Source organism: Talaromyces marneffei, chromosome 5, assembly GCF_009556855.1.
Source record: "Talaromyces marneffei chromosome 5, complete sequence".
NCBI lineage: Eukaryota > Fungi > Ascomycota > Eurotiomycetes > Eurotiales > Trichocomaceae > Talaromyces > Talaromyces marneffei.
Genome location: NC_072352.1, coordinates 3,154,942 through 3,176,659, shown reverse-complemented (window position 1 = coordinate 3,176,659; position 21,718 = coordinate 3,154,942). Strand labels below are relative to the sequence as shown.

At 44.5% G+C, this 21,718-nt stretch overlaps 8 protein-coding genes across 8 annotated transcripts; 4 read left to right on the top strand and 4 right to left on the bottom strand.

Moving 5' to 3' along the window:
- Window positions 1–1,157: 1,157 nt before the first annotated feature.
- EYB26_007467 (uncharacterized protein) lies at window positions 1,158–2,677 on the top strand (the record flags this gene model as incomplete). Its single annotated transcript, XM_054266734.1, has 7 exons — window positions 1,158–1,291; window positions 1,430–1,477; window positions 1,534–1,561; window positions 1,700–1,783; window positions 1,843–2,165; window positions 2,213–2,604; window positions 2,655–2,677. 7 exons carry the CDS (start codon window positions 1,158–1,160, stop codon window positions 2,675–2,677), a joined length of 1,032 nt encoding a protein of 343 aa, XP_054122709.1.
- Window positions 2,678–2,707: 30 nt separating this feature from the next.
- EYB26_007466 (uncharacterized protein) lies at window positions 2,708–3,100 on the top strand (the record flags this gene model as incomplete). Its single annotated transcript, XM_054266733.1, has 1 exon — window positions 2,708–3,100. One exon carries the CDS (start codon window positions 2,708–2,710, stop codon window positions 3,098–3,100), a length of 393 nt encoding a protein of 130 aa, XP_054122708.1.
- Window positions 3,101–4,246: 1,146 nt separating this feature from the next.
- On the bottom strand, window positions 4,247–4,783 carry EYB26_007465 (uncharacterized protein; the record flags this gene model as incomplete). The annotated part of the gene is made up of 1 exon (XM_054266732.1): window positions 4,247–4,783. The coding sequence occupies one exon, from the start codon at window positions 4,781–4,783 to the stop codon at window positions 4,247–4,249; it is 537 nt and encodes a 178-aa protein (XP_054122707.1).
- Window positions 4,784–6,019: 1,236 nt separating this feature from the next.
- Window positions 6,020–7,480, top strand: EYB26_007464 (uncharacterized protein; the record flags this gene model as incomplete). The annotated part of the gene is made up of 5 exons (XM_054266731.1): window positions 6,020–6,053; window positions 6,168–6,188; window positions 6,264–6,788; window positions 6,876–7,055; window positions 7,128–7,480. 5 exons carry the CDS (start codon window positions 6,020–6,022, stop codon window positions 7,478–7,480), a joined length of 1,113 nt encoding a protein of 370 aa, XP_054122706.1.
- A 581-nt stretch (window positions 7,481–8,061) lies between these two features.
- On the bottom strand, window positions 8,062–13,038 carry EYB26_007463 (uncharacterized protein; the record flags this gene model as incomplete). Its single annotated transcript, XM_054266730.1, has 15 exons — window positions 8,062–8,728; window positions 8,809–9,326; window positions 9,384–9,568; window positions 9,619–9,683; window positions 9,744–9,794; window positions 9,860–9,931; window positions 9,987–10,185; window positions 10,239–10,472; window positions 10,522–10,684; window positions 10,766–11,436; window positions 11,489–11,722; window positions 11,784–12,063; window positions 12,121–12,359; window positions 12,413–12,944; window positions 13,012–13,038. 15 exons carry the CDS (start codon window positions 13,036–13,038, stop codon window positions 8,062–8,064), a joined length of 4,137 nt encoding a protein of 1,378 aa, XP_054122705.1.
- A 2,498-nt stretch (window positions 13,039–15,536) lies between these two features.
- On the top strand, window positions 15,537–16,615 carry EYB26_007462 (uncharacterized protein; the record flags this gene model as incomplete). Its single annotated transcript, XM_054266729.1, has 4 exons — window positions 15,537–15,575; window positions 15,639–15,663; window positions 15,988–16,101; window positions 16,167–16,615. The coding sequence occupies 4 exons, from the start codon at window positions 15,537–15,539 to the stop codon at window positions 16,613–16,615; spliced, it is 627 nt and encodes a 208-aa protein (XP_054122704.1).
- A 909-nt stretch (window positions 16,616–17,524) lies between these two features.
- Window positions 17,525–19,351, bottom strand: EYB26_007461 (uncharacterized protein; the record flags this gene model as incomplete). The annotated part of the gene is made up of 1 exon (XM_054266728.1): window positions 17,525–19,351. One exon carries the CDS (start codon window positions 19,349–19,351, stop codon window positions 17,525–17,527), a length of 1,827 nt encoding a protein of 608 aa, XP_054122703.1.
- Window positions 19,352–20,314: 963 nt separating this feature from the next.
- On the bottom strand, window positions 20,315–21,160 carry EYB26_007460 (uncharacterized protein; the record flags this gene model as incomplete). The annotated part of the gene is made up of 1 exon (XM_054266727.1): window positions 20,315–21,160. One exon carries the CDS (start codon window positions 21,158–21,160, stop codon window positions 20,315–20,317), a length of 846 nt encoding a protein of 281 aa, XP_054122702.1.
- Between the last annotated feature and the right edge of the window lie 558 nt (window positions 21,161–21,718).

The following is a 21,718-nucleotide window of genomic DNA, read 5'->3' as shown; positions in this document are numbered from 1 at the left end:
GTCGATCTCCGTGTAGCGAAGAGTGCTGCGAACTAGAATTCGAGGGCGATGCGCGAGAGAAGATCATCTGAGCATGTCTCTTCGAGACCTCAGACGGTGGGCGTATGTATGGTAATTACTAGTACAATACGTGTTTGCCCTGTACTAGACTGCAGATAGCGTAATCTGAATGCGCTATCATTGGCCAGATTTATTTAAGCCTTGGACACGTTGCCGGAACGCGATTCCCGCCCATACCATTTGGTCGATTCTGCCAATCAACGTAGGCCACTGGAGCGTATGCTCTCCACCCCTGTGCAGTGCTTGTCCGTTTTAGCTTCCGCGTGTGTACATGAACAATACGCTCTTAAATTACGCTAGAGTGTACACTTGAGTTACTTAGTAAACAATTTACAATATGTTAACTAGTTAGTTAGTTAACTAACTAACTACTCTGTAGTAGTTAACTATAAATAAGATAGCTAGGTTAAACAACAAGTACAAACCCATCAAATATAGCAAATACGTAAACAATGCAAACATTTATGTTAGTGTTGGTTCGACACGGTCCAAGATCACGAAGAAAGGATTCGTGTAAGGTTAATCCGATGAGCTTATTAGGTATAAGCTCATCTCTAACTTATAGTAAATAACTTTGGATCATAATAATAAAATGGTTTCTAAAATTATCTACATAACGTTCTGACGGTTAGCGAGCTGCCTAAATGGGCTACATTTCACGCTGCTTTGCGCGGCTCACTAACCGCCAAGCCCTGCCAAGACCCAGCTTCCGTCCAACCTCTCTTCTTGCCACGCACCTCTCCCTTCCCACCACGCCCGTTTTCCACGCCATTATAAGATCATGTGACTGTGGTCTGGGACCTGGCAAAGCCCTAATGACTCAGCGCTCAGTTTCTGGATCACTCAGGATTGTAGTCTGTCTTCCTGTTTCTCTGTCCTTGTGGCTTCGAAGGGTGGATTCGCAGACTCTAGGAGCTCAGACTAGCTGACCTCTGCTAATTTTAATTATGGATGGCTCTGTTCTTCTTTCGTCTCGTGAGGATGGCTCTTCTTATAATGGGTCTCCATCCCCTTCGACCGACTTATTCTTTCTTATACCCTTCCCTCCTCTACAACTAGCCCCCGGCTTTGCCTGCACTGTTTCCTGATTACCTAGCATGGCTCTGTCTCAACGTGATGGTGAAATAGCCGTCAGCACCTTGGACGATGAGAGTGACAGTGATACCAGCTCCATTCTGAGCCAGATCTTTTCAGATAACGGGTCCGACGATGAGTCTGCCAGTGATTTGGAGTCAGATAACCAGGAATCAGATGATGAGAGTGATTCAGATGACGATGATCTCCATGATAAGGGTTAACTCTCGGCGGAAGAGTATTTGGTTATAGTGGAGAATCTGGATGTCTCTCAGCTTTGACAGAAACGGTACAGTCCCAATACACAGGATAAGTTGGATGATACCTGTGAGTATTGGAATAGGTAGGTCGCCCTTAACTCATCTGTATTGTTAAGAGCTCATAAATATGTCCTTGTAGGTTCTACCGGCATATTCACGTGGACCTAGTATAGCAATGGCGGTTCATCTCCAACTCTGATGAGATGGTCTGTTTTCTTTATGCCTTCTTTGGATAGCGGTGCGATATTCGTTGCGGAAAAAATGGTCGACACTGTTCTAGGATCAAATATAAGAGTTCGCTTTAGTCGTTTTGGAAATGGTGGCATCTTGTTCTGAAGCAAGAGACCTTGTCAGGACTTAGCAAAGATATTATTGTTAAGGTGGAGGATGTAAGTCTGTCACATTTTATTCCTTCTTATTCAACGGTGTAATTGCTGACTTCCGCTAGGTCATAGCCCTGGTAGCAACCGAGAAAAATCTGAAGGAGACTCGAAGGGCAAAAAAGAACATGTATATTGAAGATGTATCTGAGTTTACACGTGTCCTATTGTCCACCACCGAAACGAGTTTTGGATGTGGTTGGCGGCGAACCCAACTTCTTTTCTACACTCAGCTTGCTGTCATCACTGTAAGCCGTCCTAGAGCCCTCTTACACCTTTGCTACCAGGACCTGGGACTCAGACTTATCCGTGATCCGGAAGGAGGCCGACCGAATTTGTTTATTTTTTTGAAGCCGGACTTCACCAAGCGATTCCTTGGGAAGAAAGCTCCGTAGGTGCCTCCGAAAATACTATTAGGCTGGTCCGCTGACTACCCAGGAACGAGTTCAAAATCCCAGAAATTATCTTTGACCTAACACTGATTTTTAGCCTGCACGTCTGTCTGCTGAGCATGTTATTCCACATTGAGGGCTTCAAGAGAATCACAGAGACTGGTCCCGTACTGGATAATGCAAAGAAACTCTATAGCGTCGGTATTGTTGACGGCTTAAATCAGCAGGACCTGAAATTAAAGGATGAAATCTTGAATAAATATGTGTTTTGTCAGGTGGAGCGGGAAACAACTGGATATCGGATTGTCTTGGAAAAGAGAATGCTCAGCTCAACATTGCGATCTCAAATGCGTCGTGTTGGCGAGATCACTACCTTTGAAGACATTGTTAAACCCTATCTTCTTTGGTATGCGGCAGCCAAGGAGTTCAATAATAGCGGTAAGTGTGTTTCCTAGCTAATTTGACTGGCCCGCTCACATCGCGAACAGAGGAAATCTCGGAGGCCCTATAGAATGTTATGATGCAGCACTTGGACATTCGGATGTTCATCAGACATTATGAGGTCGATGTGGACGTGGACGCCCAGGGTATTGTCCGCAAGACCGGGTCTCAAACGTCATTGGTACGATTTGCATGCTCGCTCAGCGCGTCCATCGACCCAAATCGGCCATACAAGTTGTCGACCGAAGAATCTAGGTCCATTAACGATCTTCCGGCGGTTCGTGCACGGCAGGATACCGTCCATAGACGGAAACGGAAATGGGACGCTCAAGCAGCCAAGTATGAGCGATACCGTATATCCTGCAAAGCCCTCTTTGGCCATCTCGATGAAGGAGCGTTTTCCAAATGCCAAGCCAAATGCCAACGTCGGCTGCGAGATAAGCTGGAAGTTTCCCATGACCGGACAATGGAAGCGAAGCGACGGCACAACTGAGCGGTTCGTGCACTATGCAATGAGAAGCAACGACAAAGGAATCAACAGATTTGAGAGAATCTGGAGCGTTACTGGAACGAACAACCCGTGATTGACTTGGAATGCCAGCTAGCAGGGTTGATGGTCACTCCTCGGGTTAAGAAGACCTTATAGAACCGGGACTCGATGTCTGCGCAGCATCTGACTTTTATCGACTGTATGATGGCTATACCCGGGAAAACTATTGAGGCGGAGTATTAGCGCCAGATTACGGCGATCGATGCAGGCACGGTGTTTTATGGCGTGGAAGAAGGCTGGCTAACACGTCGAGCCACTCAGTCTCCTCGCCGACCTGCACCTAATGACGAAGACTCTCATTGTTCTGCTAAATGGCAGCGGGTCGTCATCAAGGAGGAGATAGAGGATGCTCTATGTGACGCGATCGATTCTGTCTGCGTCATATCCCAAGAAGCCTGACTGACAATCTGCTTCATCTGCGTTGGAAATCCCAATATTTCTCTGAAAGCCCGGATTGCAAAGTATGCAATGCCTGGCTCACTGATCTGGCATTTTTTGCGAAAACATGTGAACCCACCATGGTCGTCCAGTCGAGTTGTGTGTCATGTGTGTGATACACCGCCAATATAAGACAAAATGGACCTTCTTAGTCATGCTGAGGATGTTCATGGAACTGTCATTAGAGGACGTATGCAGGATAAGCTTGCCTTAGAATATAGACAAGATTGGAGATGACGTGAGAGATCTACATATATATGTAAAATAGAGATCGAGATATCATAGACTTCTCACATTCATCATGGTCCTCAAATATAGTTCAATTTTATAGAGCAATCATGCACACTTGTTGCACTTCAAGAAAACTCCATCAAGGCCCACAAAATCCCATAATTTGAAACCGAAACACCATGCATCAAACGTTCCCATTCACTGACTCTGCATTCTTCTCGCTGTTCAAAGTCTGAAACCCCGAACGCAATCTCTGTTCCGTCCCCTTTTTTTAGACGTGGCGGTCATTTTCGTGGGAATTCGACATTAGGACTAATTCGTCGGCTGTCAGTGTAGTCCAACTCGACAACAATTCCTTCAGATCAAAGAAATCATCCAGGTGTATTCCTAGATTGTATAGTTCCCATTCGCCGGCTTGGTCTAATGTCTCGGCTGGATGAGGTTAAGTGTTCCAGGAAGGCTATACATCATCTCTCCCTCGTCCGTGGGCGTGAGAGTGTTGTCGCTTCCGGAAGAAGGTGATACAACGAGCCTCCACTTCTCCTTTCCATTGGTGGATATGTCCTCTTTTAATCGTTCCGTTTCCGGTTCAGTATCTGGTATTCTTACCGCACAGCTCTCTTCACTAGCTGTAGACATGTTATCTTCCATTGGATCGTTTTCGCTTGCCGAAGTTGTGATCATAACTGCTATAATTTGGGTTTGTTGTGAAACTCCTTCCAGGGTTTCGCCTGATATTTGATTGAATAACGGGCCTTGACAAAGTTGTGTGCAGAACTGCCCAGCTTTTTCTCCGTACTCAGCGGTAAACATTTGAAGTTCTGTTGCATGCGCATCCAAGACGGCCTGTTTGATCCGCCCGTGGCGCTTTTCAGCTAGAAGAGGTTCGGCATCCTGTATGCTTTCAAGAATACCCTTGATAACTCGCGAATATCTTCTTATTTCAGTCGCTACCATCATGTATTTAGTTCTTCATAGCTCTTTGACATAAGTCACTCGAATACAACAGTGAGAGTCAGCAAGGCATTCTAACCCGGACGGGCAACAGGCTGTACGAGGGATCTCTTCTATCTTAGTTACGTTTAGGACTTCCAAGACATCAACCGATCTATTGTTGCTTTGTTAACTCTACTTACCTTATACGACGAACTCAAGGAACCTGTGTGAGGTTTAACCAAGCCTAACGTATCTCGACACACCACTGTTTAACTAAGGTGGATCCAGGTCCGTGACAATATCGGTAAGTAGCGTGATGTTCCCCTGAATGCTAAGCTCCGATCCCCGATGCCTCGATGGAAATAAAGAGTTAATTCATGCCGATCTTATAGTAAACTGCTTTGTATGTCACAAATGATATAATGTATGGCAGCGTTTGTCAAATTTTTACCAGACCGAATGGATGAGTGAATTCAATATTGGCCCAAAACTGTCTTTGCGTATACTACTACCTACACCAGTATGAACTAGATGCTCCTATCTACACATGTAAACATGTACGGAGAGTGCTACCGTAATGTAATTGGTAAGCGAGCCGTCACTTTGATTTCATATTAGTTATTCTGGGTCTTTTCCCAGGATCTCAGATGGTGATCTAATTGTAGTGATAAAAGCTTTGGACTAATTTTAATCTACGTTTTGCTCCATGACTGAATTAAGAGATGAAAAATTCAATCCAGATTCTGATTTCGAGAATATGCAAAGCATGATTGCCCATAGGGATGTTGTCAATTCCGAGTTCATGTTGAGCGGACGGAGTTGACCTTCAACATGGAAGGCAGATTATCTACTTAGGATATCAGCTCCCACAGAAAATGAGATATATTGTGTTCCCACAGGAATCTAATACCAGAATGGTCGTGGGGGTTCTGACATACTACACACCTACATACTAGTGATCCACTTAGTGGCATGCAAGATGACAGCTCTAGGATTATTAGGCAAGTACACATGCAGTCATCAGGCATATCGCACATAGATTATAAATCAATGTATCATCACTGCATCAATTGTTATGCATAATCCCCAACTAGGCTGACAATGATTATCTATATCATAGTTATTATCTTATACAAGCATGTTACTCATCATATAAAAGAGTTTCTTTCCTTTTTTGAACTTTTCTCTGAGTCGCTTGGTCAAACTAATTACTACAACACAAGTCCACAAAATATGAACTCATTGTCCGTGAGTAAGATGGCTGTCTATAACGCTCGCTGGGGGATTCTCGGTATGTTTACTTCCACGAGATGGCAACCATTTCCGGGACATGGTATCTGAGGTTAAACATGTCTATTCATCAATCCAACACTTTACTAATGTACTACAAATTAACATCTCAAAGCCACCGGAAGAGTCGCCAAAAGTGAGTCCTTATTATCTTTGACCTACGTGGAGTAGAAGTGAAACGGAATTTGACCTGCTAACTGGAGATACCTAGAGTTCGTCCATGACCTTCTCAAAGATACTAAATCTAGGAGTGCAGAAGACATCAGTCACACCGTAACGGCGGTGGCTTCCTCAAGCAGCATTGCGCGCGCAAAAGAATTCATCCGCGAAACCGGCCTCCCTGATAATTTGGTCGCCTACGGGTCTTACGAGGAACTAGTGAAAGACCCTAATGTCGATGTAATTTATGTCGCAAGCCCGCATTCGCATCACTATCAAAACGTCCGGTTAGCTTTGGAAGCTAATAAACATGTCTTATGTGAAAAAGCGTTTACTGTCAACGCGGCCCAAGCAAAGATTCTAGTCGACCTTGCTAGATCGAGGAATCTTTTCTTGATGGAGGCTGTCTGGACGAGATTCTTCCCATTGAGCATCTGCGTACGCGATATCATCAAACAGGGGGAGATTGGAGAGGTCGTCCGTGTTGTGGCAGATAACAGTATTGGAAATACTAAAGGATGGGATGCAAACCATCGAATGGTCAATTTGGATTTGGCTGGAGGTGCTTTACTTGATAGTATGCTATTATTTCACCCTCCCCCAACTTTCTATCATTGTGTGGCTATAAGTTCTGGCAAAGTCTTTCTGCTAACAAGGTGAGTAGTGGGAATTTACTCTTTAACATGGGTCTTTCAGGTCATGTATCACACACTTCCGCCATCCCAACGCAGACCACCTTGCTTAACTCAATCCACCATGGTCAAGTACCCAGCGACAGGCGTAGATGAGGATACAACCATGCTTATAACCTTCCCAACAACAACACCTGCTAACAACCTGCCAAGTAATTCGCCCTTGCATTTTCGCACTTCACATGCCGTTGCCATGACCGCATTCGTCACTGACTCAAATCCAGATAAACAACCTGGGGGCCGCGTCGCAGTTCGGATTCAGGGCACAAAGGGGGAGATCCAAGTTGATGGACCTTGTTACAGGCCTATGCGATGTCGAGTCATTCCTAAAGTGAATGAGATCGGATCCTTGAGGTCAACCAGAGAGATTGGGTTTACGTTCCCAGCAAATGGACATGGCATGTATTGGGAAGCGGATGAGGTGGTGCGTTGCCTAAGGGATAGGAAACTGGAGAGCGAGAGTATGCCGTTGGAAGAGACTATTGTGATAATGAAAGTGATGGACGAAGTGCGCAAACAGAACGATCTAATTTACCCGGCCAATATTGAGTCGACTGAGTATCCACTTGTGCTCTAATTTTGAGTCCGTCAAGAGTAAAAAGTCTTTTGAGGAAATATCCAAGTACTTTTGTAATTGGTTTCTTTGGGATTGATTAGATATAAGATAGATATCAGACCAACCAAAAAGCAACAAGAAGAACAATAGCATAGTACCTAGGAATCTATAGAGAATGTCTCCTCTGTCCACGTTTGCCTTGGATAACTTTGTAAGCGCTACAATATACACCGAAAATCGTGATGTACCTATATTTGCGGGCTCACTGAGGTTGCAGGCTTGCTAACCCATTCACCCAACATAGATTGTAAGCTTGACTTCTGGTATGTCATCAGGCTTCCCTGGAGGTCTTTGATGATATATACATGAGCTGGGGTCGACCTTGTGAAGCGGAGGCGAAAACCTACTGTTCTCAGCTGAAAAAATAGCAACTCGAGTGTTGACTTCGGAGACAAATGCATTTACAGAAGGGAAAACGAGGGATACTTATTCAATTCCTCATAGGAACGAGGTTGTTCCCTATCAAAAACACCTAATATCATTCTTGTGTTCAAAATTTCAAATTAAGCCTGCCCCTTCCAATTCAGAATATTAACACATTGTCAATGACAAACTGTATACTGAATCGCATCAGAGTCCTGGCTGCCAATAAGAGATAGCTTCTGTAGTTGTCCATCTTTCATTGTCACAATTGCATCAATTCCTGGTCTCATGGCCTTTATGAATCCCTCAAGCCGATGGGCAATTATAACAACTGTATGATCTCGGAGATCATCTCGTAGAAGATCCACGAGAATGGACTCTGTTTCTGGGTCTAATGAGGAGCTAGCCTCGTCTAATATGATGATTGGCTTGGTCAATGCGTTAGATTTCACTCGCAGTAATGTTCGGCATAATGCGAATAATTGAAGCTGCCCCGCGGAGAAAGGTAAAAATAATGAGATAGGGGAATCTAGCAATCTCCCGACATCTGCACTTGCACCTGCTGTCTCGCACGTTGGATCGCCATAAGTTAACCAGATCCTCTCCCAAATTCCCACCCTTTTCAGAGCCATCACTATGTCTTCCTCAGAATTCATGTGGTAAGGGTCTAGGTTGAAACGTAAGCTTGCAGATGGAACGTTAAAGCCATCTTGGGGTACTGCGATAAAACCTCGCTGCCGTAAAGTTCTTAATGGGATCTGAGTGATATCTACATCGTCGATCCAGATTGATCCTTGTCTGGTGTTGAGGAGCTGAAGCAAAGTAAGCATCAGAGTGCTCTTCCCACTGTGAGTAAATGGTAGAAATTAGTCAAACAATACGACTGCAAGTATAACAAAGTGAACAAGGTATCGTATCCATCATACCTCCCTGTCCGCCCCACAACGATTAGCTTTTGTCCGGGATTTATGCTGAGGGAGACATTGCGCAAAGCAAGTTTCAAGGATTGAGAGTAGGAGGCCGAAACCTCTTCCAACCGCACATCTCCTAGGGATGGCCATCGAGGACCCGGATCCACAGCATACGGGTCTCTTTCTTGACTTGGCACGGACTCTTGTATGTTCTTCAATCTAGCAATAGCCCCCAACGAAGTTTCTAGAGATGTCCAGGACTGCACCAGCCGTAAGAGTGTGGTGTTTGCTAAAATGATCAGGTTGAGGCTCAAACCAAGATCAACACCTGTAACGGTATTTCGATACATCACAGTAAGTGCAATAAGATCAATTGCAATGATAGCCATGAGACAATCTAGGACCACTTTCAACCAGCATTGTAAGCAAAGAAGAAGATAAAACGGCTTTTGCGAGATATCAATGGCTCTGATGTTCTCATCTTTGAATTTCTCTTTCCAGCCAAAGGCTCGAATTGTAGTAACGCCACTGGTCTTGTCACATCAGAAATGCAACGCTAATTTCAACAATGAATTTGTGATGCCACTCACCGTATCCAAAAAGCTGGTATACAACTGCGAACGTGATTCTAAGTCGAGGAACCGTAATTGCCGCGATGTCCGAAGATAGATCTTCTGAATGAAGTACACAGACATGAAACAGGATGGCACCGTTACCACCATTATAGGTTGAACACTCAAAAGCAGCACTAGCTGCATTAAAAGCTTGAAAATTTCTGTAAAATTTAGTATCATGAGACAGATTTGAAGTTTGGACATAGCATACGGTTGTTCAAGTTCGCCAAGGCAGGCGGCAATTGCTTATCGACGAGATTGATATCCTGGCCAAACCTGGATTTTATTATTTAGCGACTAATCTTCACGTCTAATTACGACGACAGAATCACCGACCTATTCAGGATGGCGCCGACGTCTGTCTGGGTGAAATAAGATAAAGGTGCCCTTTGCCAGTCAGTGAGTTTCCTAGCGTCTTCGGTTTAGTACGGAGGAACCAAGGAACAGCTAACCTAAGAACTCGCTCAAGTAACTGTGCGTGTAATACTGTTCCTGACCGAACAGCGATCTTGATTTGAGTAGACCTTGTGAAGAGTCAGCTAGGATGAACCGCGTTGAAAAGAGATACAGAGAACCGACCACATGGTTCCATTTGTTGCAACCCATGCGATAAACGAAATTGCCGCATAGAGGGCCATGTAGATTTTTAACTTTTCGGGGGGAGACTCGGTTGCCCATTTTAGAATGTACTGGGAGAATGTTAAGCAGAAGGAGTAAGCTGCAGTACAGCCACTCATCAGAAGCGCGTTTAATCGGCCAATCGAACCGACATAGTACCCTGTTTAAAGTTAACAACGCAAATATAGTTTTCGCGTGACAAGGATGCCGCACCATATACTGCAATATCCCCAGTTGCCCGGGTTATGTCATCCGCAGCATCCTTTATTCGATGATTCACGCCTTTTGGTTTGGGTGTTTCTATCAACTCGCTCTTAAGATTATCTGTGTCAATCGATATGGATGGCGCCGAGGAATCTTCCGTATCTTCAAAGCTAGACGGATCGCGGAGATGAATGCATGAGTCTTGCAGGACTAGTAATTTATCTGCAAATGAATCAAGTTTCCCTAAATTGTGTTAGAAAGTAGAATCAGTAATATGAAATTTTGACCTTACTAGAGTTGGTTATCAGAAAGACCGTCGTAGCCATTCTCTTGAGCAGACCTCGTGTGCTCAAAAGCCTGCCTATGATGCGATCTACTGTCTTTCCATCAATTGCACTGAATGGATCATCCAGGACAAGAATTCTGTGGCGTGAGTAGACTGCTCGAGCCAGAGCCTTCGACCGTTCGATTAGCAAAAGTAGTAGGAGACCTAAAAGTGAATAGTACAGGTAGAAAGGGATGGATCAAGAACTTACTATACGCTGTTTCTGTCCTCCCGAAAGGTTAATTCCATTATTTTCAATCAGGGTCATATCACCACGAGCAAAAGTAGTGAAATCAGGTACCAAGCCACACGCGTCGATAACAGTATTGTACCATTCGAGATCCAGGTCAAGACCTCCCCCAGATATAGCGTCACGAATAGTTACAGACGGTAGCCACGGTTCTTGAGAACAGTAAGCAATCTCTTTCGAAGAGACTCTGATCGTGCCAGTTGTCAGATGGGCTTCCCCTAGGATGGCCATCGCTAACATTGTTTTCCCACTTCCCACCGCACCGGCACAGATAACAATCTCTCCTCTATTTAGGTCAATACAAACATCTCGAAGAAGGGTAAGAGAAGTTGAGGGAGATGTGATTGAAACGTTTTGAATAGAGGCTAATTTTCGAACGTTGCTTTCCGCAGAATACTCCCGCTTATCCTGAATGGATGGTTGGCTGACATAAGATTGAACTCGATCAAAATTTGCCATGATCGCAATGGCCTGGGGAATCAGGGTCATGACCATATTAGCCGGATGTGTCACCATAGTAAGCAGAGCCACCGATGTAAAAACTTCATCAGCCCGCAGAACTCCACCATTTTCTAATGTGAGGGCGTAAAGAATCAGAGTAAGAACTGGAGCAAAAATACCAAGTGCGTTTGCTTGGAGGAGATGTCAGAAAACACTTCGGAGCGGGTTGGCTTGGTACTGTACCGCTTGCGTTATAAGTGACTAAAATCCATCTCAATCGTTTTGATGAGCCAATCTCCTCGCTTCGCAAATACGAAATCAGAGACTGAACTGCATCCTCCATTCCCATCATTTTTAGGCTTTTTATACCCCCTAAAGCTGCTGCAACGGTGGCAAGACGTTTTTGTGTGGCCACGTTCCAGTCCTTCTGCATGCCGTCTAAATGCTTTGCGACATATGCACTCACTCTAGAGCAACCTGTGAGCGTTTATCAGTATTCCATAGTAAAGTAATGTGCAAAAGGATTAATCATCAGTACCGAAAACGATGACCAATGGCAGGAAGGCAAACCATCCTATTTGAGCGGCCAAAAGCATGGTCCCGATTATCACTTCTAGCAGCCGGGCCCAAGTCTCGTGGAACGTCTCTCCAAACGACTCAATGTTGTCAATGTCCGAACTGACCAAGGTCAGCGCTTCAGAGTCTTTGGATCCTGTTGTTGACATATGTAGAGACTGGTGATGAACGAGACTGATCAATGCTCCTCGGGTCATAACGCGCAACCGATTAATTTGATGCTGATAAGTTGGCCCCGACACCTAGACTTGTCTCAGAAATTGATTCAAAATCGTGGCAGTGCACTTTGAATAACTTACTGCCATTCCTAAGTACACGATTGCTGAAAAGAGAACTAATCGTAGTCCACTATCTGCACTCGTGGTATCACTGGTATGGGAGGTGGGTCCCTTGCAGAAATTGATAGCCACACCAATGAAAATAGGTTGCAGGTAGGTAAATAGAATAAGAGACATTCGGGACAGTATTGGCAAAAGAAATGCGGTTTTAAGACAGCTCACCAACATAAAAGGCAAAGTCCACCGGTTGAGAGGTTCGGCTAAAAAGGAACTCAAAACGTAATTCTTCTAGCGGACTTCAAAGAAAACTTACACCGAGTAGCCCACGCTCTCACAGCTCGTGCTCGCAAACCTTCTGACAAAAGTTGGCTATCAATTTCAGGTAGATTCTCAGGATTGAGAACAGCTTTATACCCTTCCTTGAGCACTGGATGAATCCACCAGAAGAAGATTCGACCAAGGACACCAGAAGCCTCTTCCGATGCCGAAGAACTTCGAGAAAGTTGATGAATGACCACCTCCTTAATGTAAGAATCCCACAGCAGCCAAATACCCTCTAAGCATACCCTGATCTTTATCAAATGACAATTGCGCATGCTGGAGCAGTTTGACTGAGCTCCGAACTCAATGAGATCTCGTGTCAATGAAAAAGCAAGATATACATGTACAATATGCAATGAATGGAATCTCCGACTTTGTTCAAGTACTGCGATTATCAGAACTCCGATCGCTGCCAGAAGTGATATAACGGCATCAGCAATTGCAAGGTCGGCATATATATTCGGCTCCGACCAGACCTGCCAGATAGTTGCCAGCTGAACCATAAGAAAAGTCACGGGCAAAATCTATGTTGTATCAGCAACATCGCAGGAATAAGACAAGCACACTTTCTTGGTCATGAAAGCCACGAACCGTGTTTCTCTTCCGAACCCGTAGCATGAATGTATTTCCCACTGACAAGTTTTGAAGAAGATAAACTTTTCGGATCAAAAACAGAAGAAAGACCGAAGACAACGTGGTTGACCACCAGCTTCGCCGTATGCTGTTCTCCATGGATTGAAAAAGCATTGGTTACCAGATACTGAGAGCCTCATCGATTGATTTCATGAGATTTTTTACAGTCGAATTACTCAGGTGATAAATATTGAGAGTATTGGGGAAACAACTTGCCAGAAATCATTTGAAATCTGAAAATCACAATTTCAAGGATTTTGGACACACGAGTGGTAGAGGCAAAAGTTCTGCCCAGCTATAATTATTTAACTAAACTAACCCAAGATACAAGTGACTAATCATTTCTTTGTCAGAACTCGGGCGGTGGACGACAACCGCGGTCATCTCCCGTCACGCGATTTTCCTGATTTCACAAGATGACATCCTTGCTTATAATCAGCTTAGCTTCAATATCTGTATGCATTGTGACTTTCCCTGCATGTGTCCACTAAGGTGGCCATGTTTGTATGTCACAAGACCTGACTCAACAATAGCAAAGCTTTGTTAAATCAATAATGTCTATTTTGTAAATCTATTTTCATTCATAAATTGAAACAAGTAATAGATCAATCAATAAGGGCCGAGATCTGATAAGCACTGCCAAGGAAGCCAAGTAACTGCGAATCCGAAAGGGAGGTGTAAAATATGTGGCACAGTGGCAGTGTTTGTGTTTCTGTAGTACGTACGGAGGACCCACCCATGTTTGGAGGCCCGAGCCGCCGAGACGTGTCGAGCTGGGTTAGGATTGGTTGAATCACACACAGGTTCCACTTCGGAGTACGAAAACGTTGGTAAGAGATAAAACTAGTGGTAACATGTTACCGTCAGGGCTCAAGTGAAGTCGCTCGGAACAAAAGTAGGACAGATCCTCCGTAGTGTCTGGTTTCCATATGAGTCAGAATACCTTGCTGACTCTCACTGTAGTTTTCCACTCACTTATGTTAAAGAGCTATGAAGAACAAGATATATGATGGAGGATAAACGTGTCTCTTTTAATATACTCCGTATCTTAGGAGCATGGTTGGCGCCTACTGTGGTCAAGTACAAGACTTGCCGCCAAGTTGCAACACTCATTGTCACAGTGTCACTCAGACTTTATTTTGCTTATTTTCGAGTGTTTTCCCTAAGTTAGTTAATATTAGTTAATGTATTTTGAGTATATTCGTATTGTGATTGTTGGTTTAACTACGGTCCGTATCACGAAGCATAGACGGTAGTAAGGGCGATCCAACGACCCTACGGGGGTGAGCCTGCTTATAAGCACGAATTCGTATATATTATAATGACTATCCCCCAGAAACGTAGGGGGATGGGGTGCCTAGCTAGCTATATAGGAGGTTGACGCGTACGCGCTAGGGATAGTAGTAATCCCGTTCCGTACGTACGCGTAGGTCCTGCACCCGGGGTGCAGGAGCGCCGAATCATGGGATTGATATTCCGACAGTGATATCTCTAAACCACTAACAACTCTTAGTATTACTTTCGAAGTGCAGTTGTCGGATTGATGGGTTTACTCCAGGCCAATCCTGAATAGTAGTTTACAAAGATGAAAAGAAGAATTGACTAGCAAGATTGTCTGTATTGAGTTCTCTCTCTGTCTGTCTGAATACATGAGGTTCCAAAGCCGGGTTTTTATAGACATCTGGTGAGCTGGTTTTATCGAATCCGGCATGTAGGGTTGACATCATTTGTGACCTATCATGAGGGGTAAAATTGGGGGCTATAAAGTAGAGCTTCTGATTGACTGCCTCATTTGACTGCCTCTGGATATCCGGATTATCTGACAGCAGTCTCAGCACTCAGCAGATGTCCCCATGCACTTTGACACATTCTAGCTCCGTGTGAACCGCTCGGACAAATATTTGTACCAATAAGATGTAATGTTCGAGCCCGAGGGTGTGGTTACCAATCACCATTGAGTATATTCTGCATTGTCATCGAACCAAGTGGAAACCATGCCGTCTCGACCCATCTGGCAGCAGAGGAGGACTGTGTTGCTGCTGGGGTTGAGCCGGTGGGAGCGTCGTTGGTGGAGGCTTATCTCTACCTAGCGCAGCGCCGCAGTTGTACGAACTCGCAATGCGTGGAACAATTGGTAAATACTAATCATATCATACTTGATCTGGGGCGCCAATATGACTCAGTACAGGGATTCCGCCGTACGCGCAAACAGGAATAGCTAACTAGTTACGAGTTAGCTGTCGTGATAACCCATGTGATGGGAGGTTTACCAAATCAGTAAATGAAGCAATCCTTATCTACGGAGATGCAGTATCCAGCGCTGATCACTATGTTATAGGTAAGTAACCGTAAGTTAGCTTCACGGACATTGGATTCTAGGAAGCTAATGCATAGTGACTCTTGCTACAAATACTAGGTTAATTATACCCAGAATGTGCCAGCTGGTTTACGTTCTTATACCTTTTTTTACGTCTACAAGGTTCATGGAGTTTTACAGTTGTGACTGGCTCTTTCAATCAAGGGTATGTCGTCTAATGATGATTGCAGGGAGCAGGAATGTTGATACATTTAATCGATTCCTACAGTTTTTGAATTTGATTTACGCTGGGGGTAGAAACGACTATGTTTGTTCTTATTGGCCTCTCTATGACCACGCCTCAACACGCATATTCTCTGTCAATGAGAAAAACCGAACATCACACCACGGTCTCTGGCTAATACATAAAGGCATTGGCCTATGTAAAACAGAGTTACATCGTTTCTAGCTATTGCATGAAGCATGGGGTAAGGATCCAGGGCATTTTATTTCAGGACAGGGTTCCTAATACCTAGGTAGTGTGCATTTAGTAGTACTTGGAGCTGCTATTTTAGGACCCTAAAACCCCGCAGGGCTAGTCACATTGTAATAAATATACGTGAAATCTCTCTTCTTAGCTAATGTATTCCGAATCCTTTACGGCATATTCACTATCGTGTTTACGAACATGGAAGACTTAGATATGAAGGAGAAACGCCGGGTACAGAACCGGGAATCACAACGTAGGCTCAGTAAGTCACTCAGACACAGGCTACATTTGAGCTTTTCATTCAAAATTGTCTACTAATAGTCCTAGGAGCAAGAAAGAGAAATGTGAGAGCGGAGAACACGCGAGATGAAACAGAGAGCCAGTCGAAGGTAAATAACCTTGCTGGCAATGACTTTGACATGGAAGCACCTCTTCTCCATGGTGCACGTGCTCGTAAAGAGGTGTTTCAGAAGGGAGCCTACCCAAGCGATCCGCTATCATTTCCCAGTTGGATGTCTTCAACAGCAGAATTGATTTCAAGCCCGGCATCTGGGGTTCAGAACCCTTTAACTTCATTAATGCCTCCGGCCCCTATCTCTGCCTCGAGTGCTGCTCAGAAATTTCATATTTCAAAGCCAGAAGAGAGACTCGCAGATTGTGACGAAATACAGTGGACTCAAATGGTCGCTACGAGTCCACCTGCGGTTGACCTGAGCTCTTTGATACCACCTCAAGATTCGCGATTGTGCAATACATCCGTACACCATCAGTCCTAGGACCTCTTAGCCCCTCTCTCTTTCGAGGGTAACACCCGTGTCAACTATCAAGTGAGCAATTCGCGGAGCAGAGTATTGAAAGATACGCAGGCGGAAGAAACCGAGAAGCCTGTCAAAGATTTCAAGGTTTGGAAGGAAAATACTCATCGAAAGTATGGCTAGATCTGACTCACAATATAGGTTCCTTACAATGGTCACTCATCTAAGAGATACATTTCCAATTCAGATCAGAAAAGCCCGAGGTCTCAAGAGCAAAAACGCCTCGGCCCCCGGGTGACTGCTCTATTGAGCGAGATACGTATATTATACGATTTCAGCATTAGCATGGGTTTGTTAGAAGAGGACTGCACGATGAGAGCCAAACTTCAATCGTTACATCAGCAGTTCAAATCTCTAGTTAGATCTCGGGAGCGCAGGACTCCTGAAAAAAGGCTTGGTCTAGAATCGGAGGATACAGATTATAGCGATTATAGTGATTCTGGTTTTATAACAGAAAGGACGAACGACGATATTTGAGAAGAAATAGAAAGTTCCACAGGAATTTGTCGCCGAGATCTTATATATGACATTTCCTACACAAATACGTTACTTTCCAAACTTCTGATGATCCATGGAGTTCATGACATGTATCGCATACCAATAACTAGTCCAAAAATTGGCCTTGAAGCCACAGATCAATTCTACATCTGTTCATTTCGTTTCATATTCACTGCAGGAGAAAGCGAAGAAAGAATATGACCTAGGAGATTGTGGATATAGTTATCCATACAACATCATAAAAGGTTTCTTTATAAATTTTAGGTACCGATTCGGGAAAGCAGGTTGGACATGGGTTGGACATGTCAGAGCATAAGTTATTCACACTGAAGGCTATCAAAGAACTAAATCGTAACATACGCAAATCACCGCCTACATTCTTTCAAGTATCAGAACACTTGAAATGTAATTACGTAGGAAATTGCTAGCAATGGATCTCGCCCATCTTTTCCGCTCTCCACGAAGATAGGGAACGACATAAGAGGTTGTCCAAAACATGAAGAGACTGGTAGATACGAAAGTTTCCATCTTTTCACAGCGCATGATTGCCTCGCCCATATCGTATATTAAGCGGCAAAGTGAGGTCAGCATAACAAGATCAGCTTGCGCCAATTTTTCATCCTTACTAGTCTCCACTTCATGGAGCCTTGCTTTCGCCAAATCCCCGATAACATCTGACATATCCCTCAGCTCACTCGGCAAAGGGAGATCAGAGGAATCAAATTTTTGTTTGGAAAACACATACGACCAGTCATGAAGATGTTGCACTAGAGTCTTTTGTCTCATTTCCCCAATCTTCTTCCGTGAGATCTTACGGATTTCCTCGCGGCCGTCTTCGTACAAAATCAATTGCAGCAGACCATGCTTGTCGTATGCCATAGCAATTGCAAGAGTTTTGATAAAATCCTCCTGGGTACGAGGCTGGGCTGATGAGAGATAAATGTTCCTTGTGAATTTGATAGTGGATGCAGTTGGGGCAAAGACAACGGATTGCCTCCAGCGAGCCAACGCATCTTCTGTCAGCGCGAGGGAATTGATATCAATCAATCGACTTGCATGATCAGAAATATGCAAATCTTTGATCTTGTTTTCAATCTTAGTCGCTTCATCCAACAGCATAGAAAGGAACTGGGAAGCTGTATGTTTGTTTTGTGGACTCATCAACAAATCCACCAGAGACTTGGGCTGGTACTCAGATGGACGAGAGGTGATCAATGAGCCTGGGTTGTCGTTCGCAACATGAAAAGAGCAGATTACGCAGCTTCTGGGATCACCGGCTTCTGTACGGTAGCGTTGGTGAACTAAGGCACCTGCAGCAAATGCTACACTCACAGGAGCATCTGGCACTTGTACTTCAACAACCATAGAGGGTCGACCAACTGCTTCCTGCTGGAATGACAGAATGCCATCAATTGCGGCATCGGTGACAAATAAGCTGTCGCGCTCTGTTGACCAGGGTTGTCCATCCTGGCCGACCAAGATATCCCGATTCCCTTTATGTGTTCCCGGCAAAAACGTGAAATTCTGACCCGATGGTCCGACAGGCTCGTTACGCTTCCAACACAACAGAATCTTGTATTCATCCCGAAATGGAGTATTATCAATATGCAGCATGTTGTCTTGTGCATTAACAGAGATAGGATCTGTATCCTTGCCTCGAACATCGTTCAGCCTGAGAGCGCCACCCATTTGATATGAAATCAGTGCAACAAGCAATGGGTGAGCAAAAGCGTCATTATACCGTGCGTCAGTCAAGAAGTCAGGATGATCCGCGAAATTGACGTAGGAGTGTAAGAATGTTTTGTTTCCGGTACCGCCCTGAGCCTTGGTGTAATTCTCGATTAGCGTCCGGAAGCTCACCATCCCAATGAGCCCACTGTATAGACTGGCACCATTCCGATCAAGGTCTCGTGCCAACTTCAAGAATTGCGCCTCAGTCAACGGGTCTTGCCACCGCTGGCGCAAGCCATCCAGCAGTGTCTCGCGGAACTCTGCCCTCGCATCAGGACTCGGACCCCTGCGGTGATGGGCTGTACTGAGATGTAACCCAGGAACGTGAAGGGATGCCCCTGCTCTCTCTTTGATGAGAGCTCGACGTTCTTCATCACCAATAGAGAACTCAAGGAGGATGTCATTTGAGTTGACAGCTGTCAAGCCAGGGGGTTGAAGCTCAACTTGAGTGCTGGTAGTGACTGCCATGGTAAATATGACCGATAGAACAAATTTGACTTCTAGTAAGATTGGTAAAGGTTCAAATATTTCAATGAATTTGTCAGAATAGAACTCGTAGCTTTAATCAGAAACAGTTACCTCAGACGATAGATTCAACGTTAAACCGCCCATATTTAACTTCAGCGTTGGTTTTAATGGTATGGTCGTCAATGACGGCAGGAATTTTTGCTAGAAGAGAATGCAGAAATGGGGTGTCATCAGACGACTGTGGTTGTGTACGCTTCATGACAAGCACGACTCTAGAATGTCGACTATCTATGGATTACAAGTTATTAGTATTACGTAGTTAGTCGAGATTACCTAGGTATACCAAAGACGCAAGGATAATTCTAGTGTGAACAGCGACTAAACAGTGTATAGCTATTGATGCAAATAAAATAGGCATAAATGAACATATCCTTGAGTGTCATCAGATGACTGGTGATGACATATGCTTAATGACAGGCGTCTGACCGTAGAATCATGCATTCATAGTATACCTAGGTAAGTGACCATGTGACGATTCGAATCTATGGGATTTGATCATTATTTTGGAATAAGCGGCGGTCTATCAGTATCTAACCATAGAATTACTGGTGGGACATCAATCTTGGTCTAATAGAACCTAGGTACAGCGGTCCATGCGCAAGTTCGAAGCTATTCATGCCTGTAGGAACCTACCTAAGCCCGCAGTATCATTGGGGAAAGGTAGATGAGTGTTCGGTTAATGTCTAATTTGGTTATTTTACATATTTGCACGCAACTTTCGATCAAGAAACTCGGCCACGAGAAGATCTATAAGAAAACGACATGCGAAGATACCCTTTAGTACTACCGTGGGTCTGTAGAGCGCTCAGGTTTGTACTCGTATGGTGGAAAGGCCTTCTATATGGTGATGGATGGCACAATTAGGATCAATGAGGACTGCGAGCTTTTCAAAAGAACGAACATTTAAGTACTATCTTCACATGAAGCATCTCGTCCTGCCCGGCTGCTGCAGCGGGAACTATATCTAATATTTTTCGTAAAATCGGTCTCAATGGGAACTTCGGCCATCTCCCATCCCTCTACCAAAGCGATATTACTAGACAATTGCCCTTTGGACTTGTGGTGATGGAACAGCTCTGGGTTGACCGTGATACAGCGGAGACGCCCATTTTGGCACCATAACCGAAACTGGGTGCTTGTCGTCTCATCAACCCCGTCACCCACCATCTGTACTAGTTTGGCAGCACTTTTGTTTGTCACAGCATAGGCATAAGTACAGATGGGACCTTGACTCACATGCACCATTCTCGTTCGTGCAGGAAATGGTGTGAGTTGGTCATCATTTTCCTGATAGAAACCCGACGGAAGAGAGGTATAATCCCAGACTGAGAGTGCATCTGAAGCGATAATATCACCACAATGGCCAAGCCACAGGATATCCCAGCAAGAACCAAAAAGGGTTTTGTCGTCGTCGCCGCCATCGCATGACCAAACTTGGCGAATTAATGGACTTACCAGGGCTAATTCGTATTTGATATCGACATCCCAGTCCACGTCATCCTCAAAGACTAATGCTGTAGCAAAAGACCGGTGAACTATTTCTTGTAACACATTCAGGTGCCCTAACCAACATTGTGTCTGGCCAATTCCGATATTAGGTGTCGAGCCTTTCATGCTGTTCCTGCGGAATGACTCTACCACATGAAGTGGCCATTGTGGTTGGTAAGGGACTTCGATATCTAACCCAGTGTACCTGCTTGCATTTCGAAGTCCTTTTATTCGCCAGGAATCGCCCGTCGATATGACCATGATCTTCTCGAACTAACCATTCGCGGGAGATATTAGTCCGTTGTAACACAGCCCAGATGATCGCAACTCACCCCCAGTGTGGAATTGAGGGGCTCGTGTAAGCGTAGAACATACGTAGCATAGCTGCATAAGTTATGCTGTGATGAAAATAGTAAGAGTAAGATGAGAGTGATGATCGTTCGGCTCAGAAGCCCTAAGTGTAAACGGATTGTAGACATTTCACATTGGCCAGCTATTCAGCTGTAGATGTAAAAGGACAAGAATCCAAGGATATGATAAGATAAGTACGCCCGCGAATTACGGCTGAAGCCAGCAGGGGCTGGATTACTGGTGTTGATAATTATGTGTTGCTGGGCCACATGGTCAGTACCTGATCAATGGGGACATTGGCTTCGACTATGACGCGGAGTTGCGGGGGGCTTGATGACTTACAGCAGTAATCGCGCGTTGGATTGCATTTGGATATAGATAATTGTTTGCTCATGCATCAGCGCTGACTGACGGGCTTCATGTCCAGCGAAATTACTTTTATGATCAATAATTCACTTTCTTTTCTAC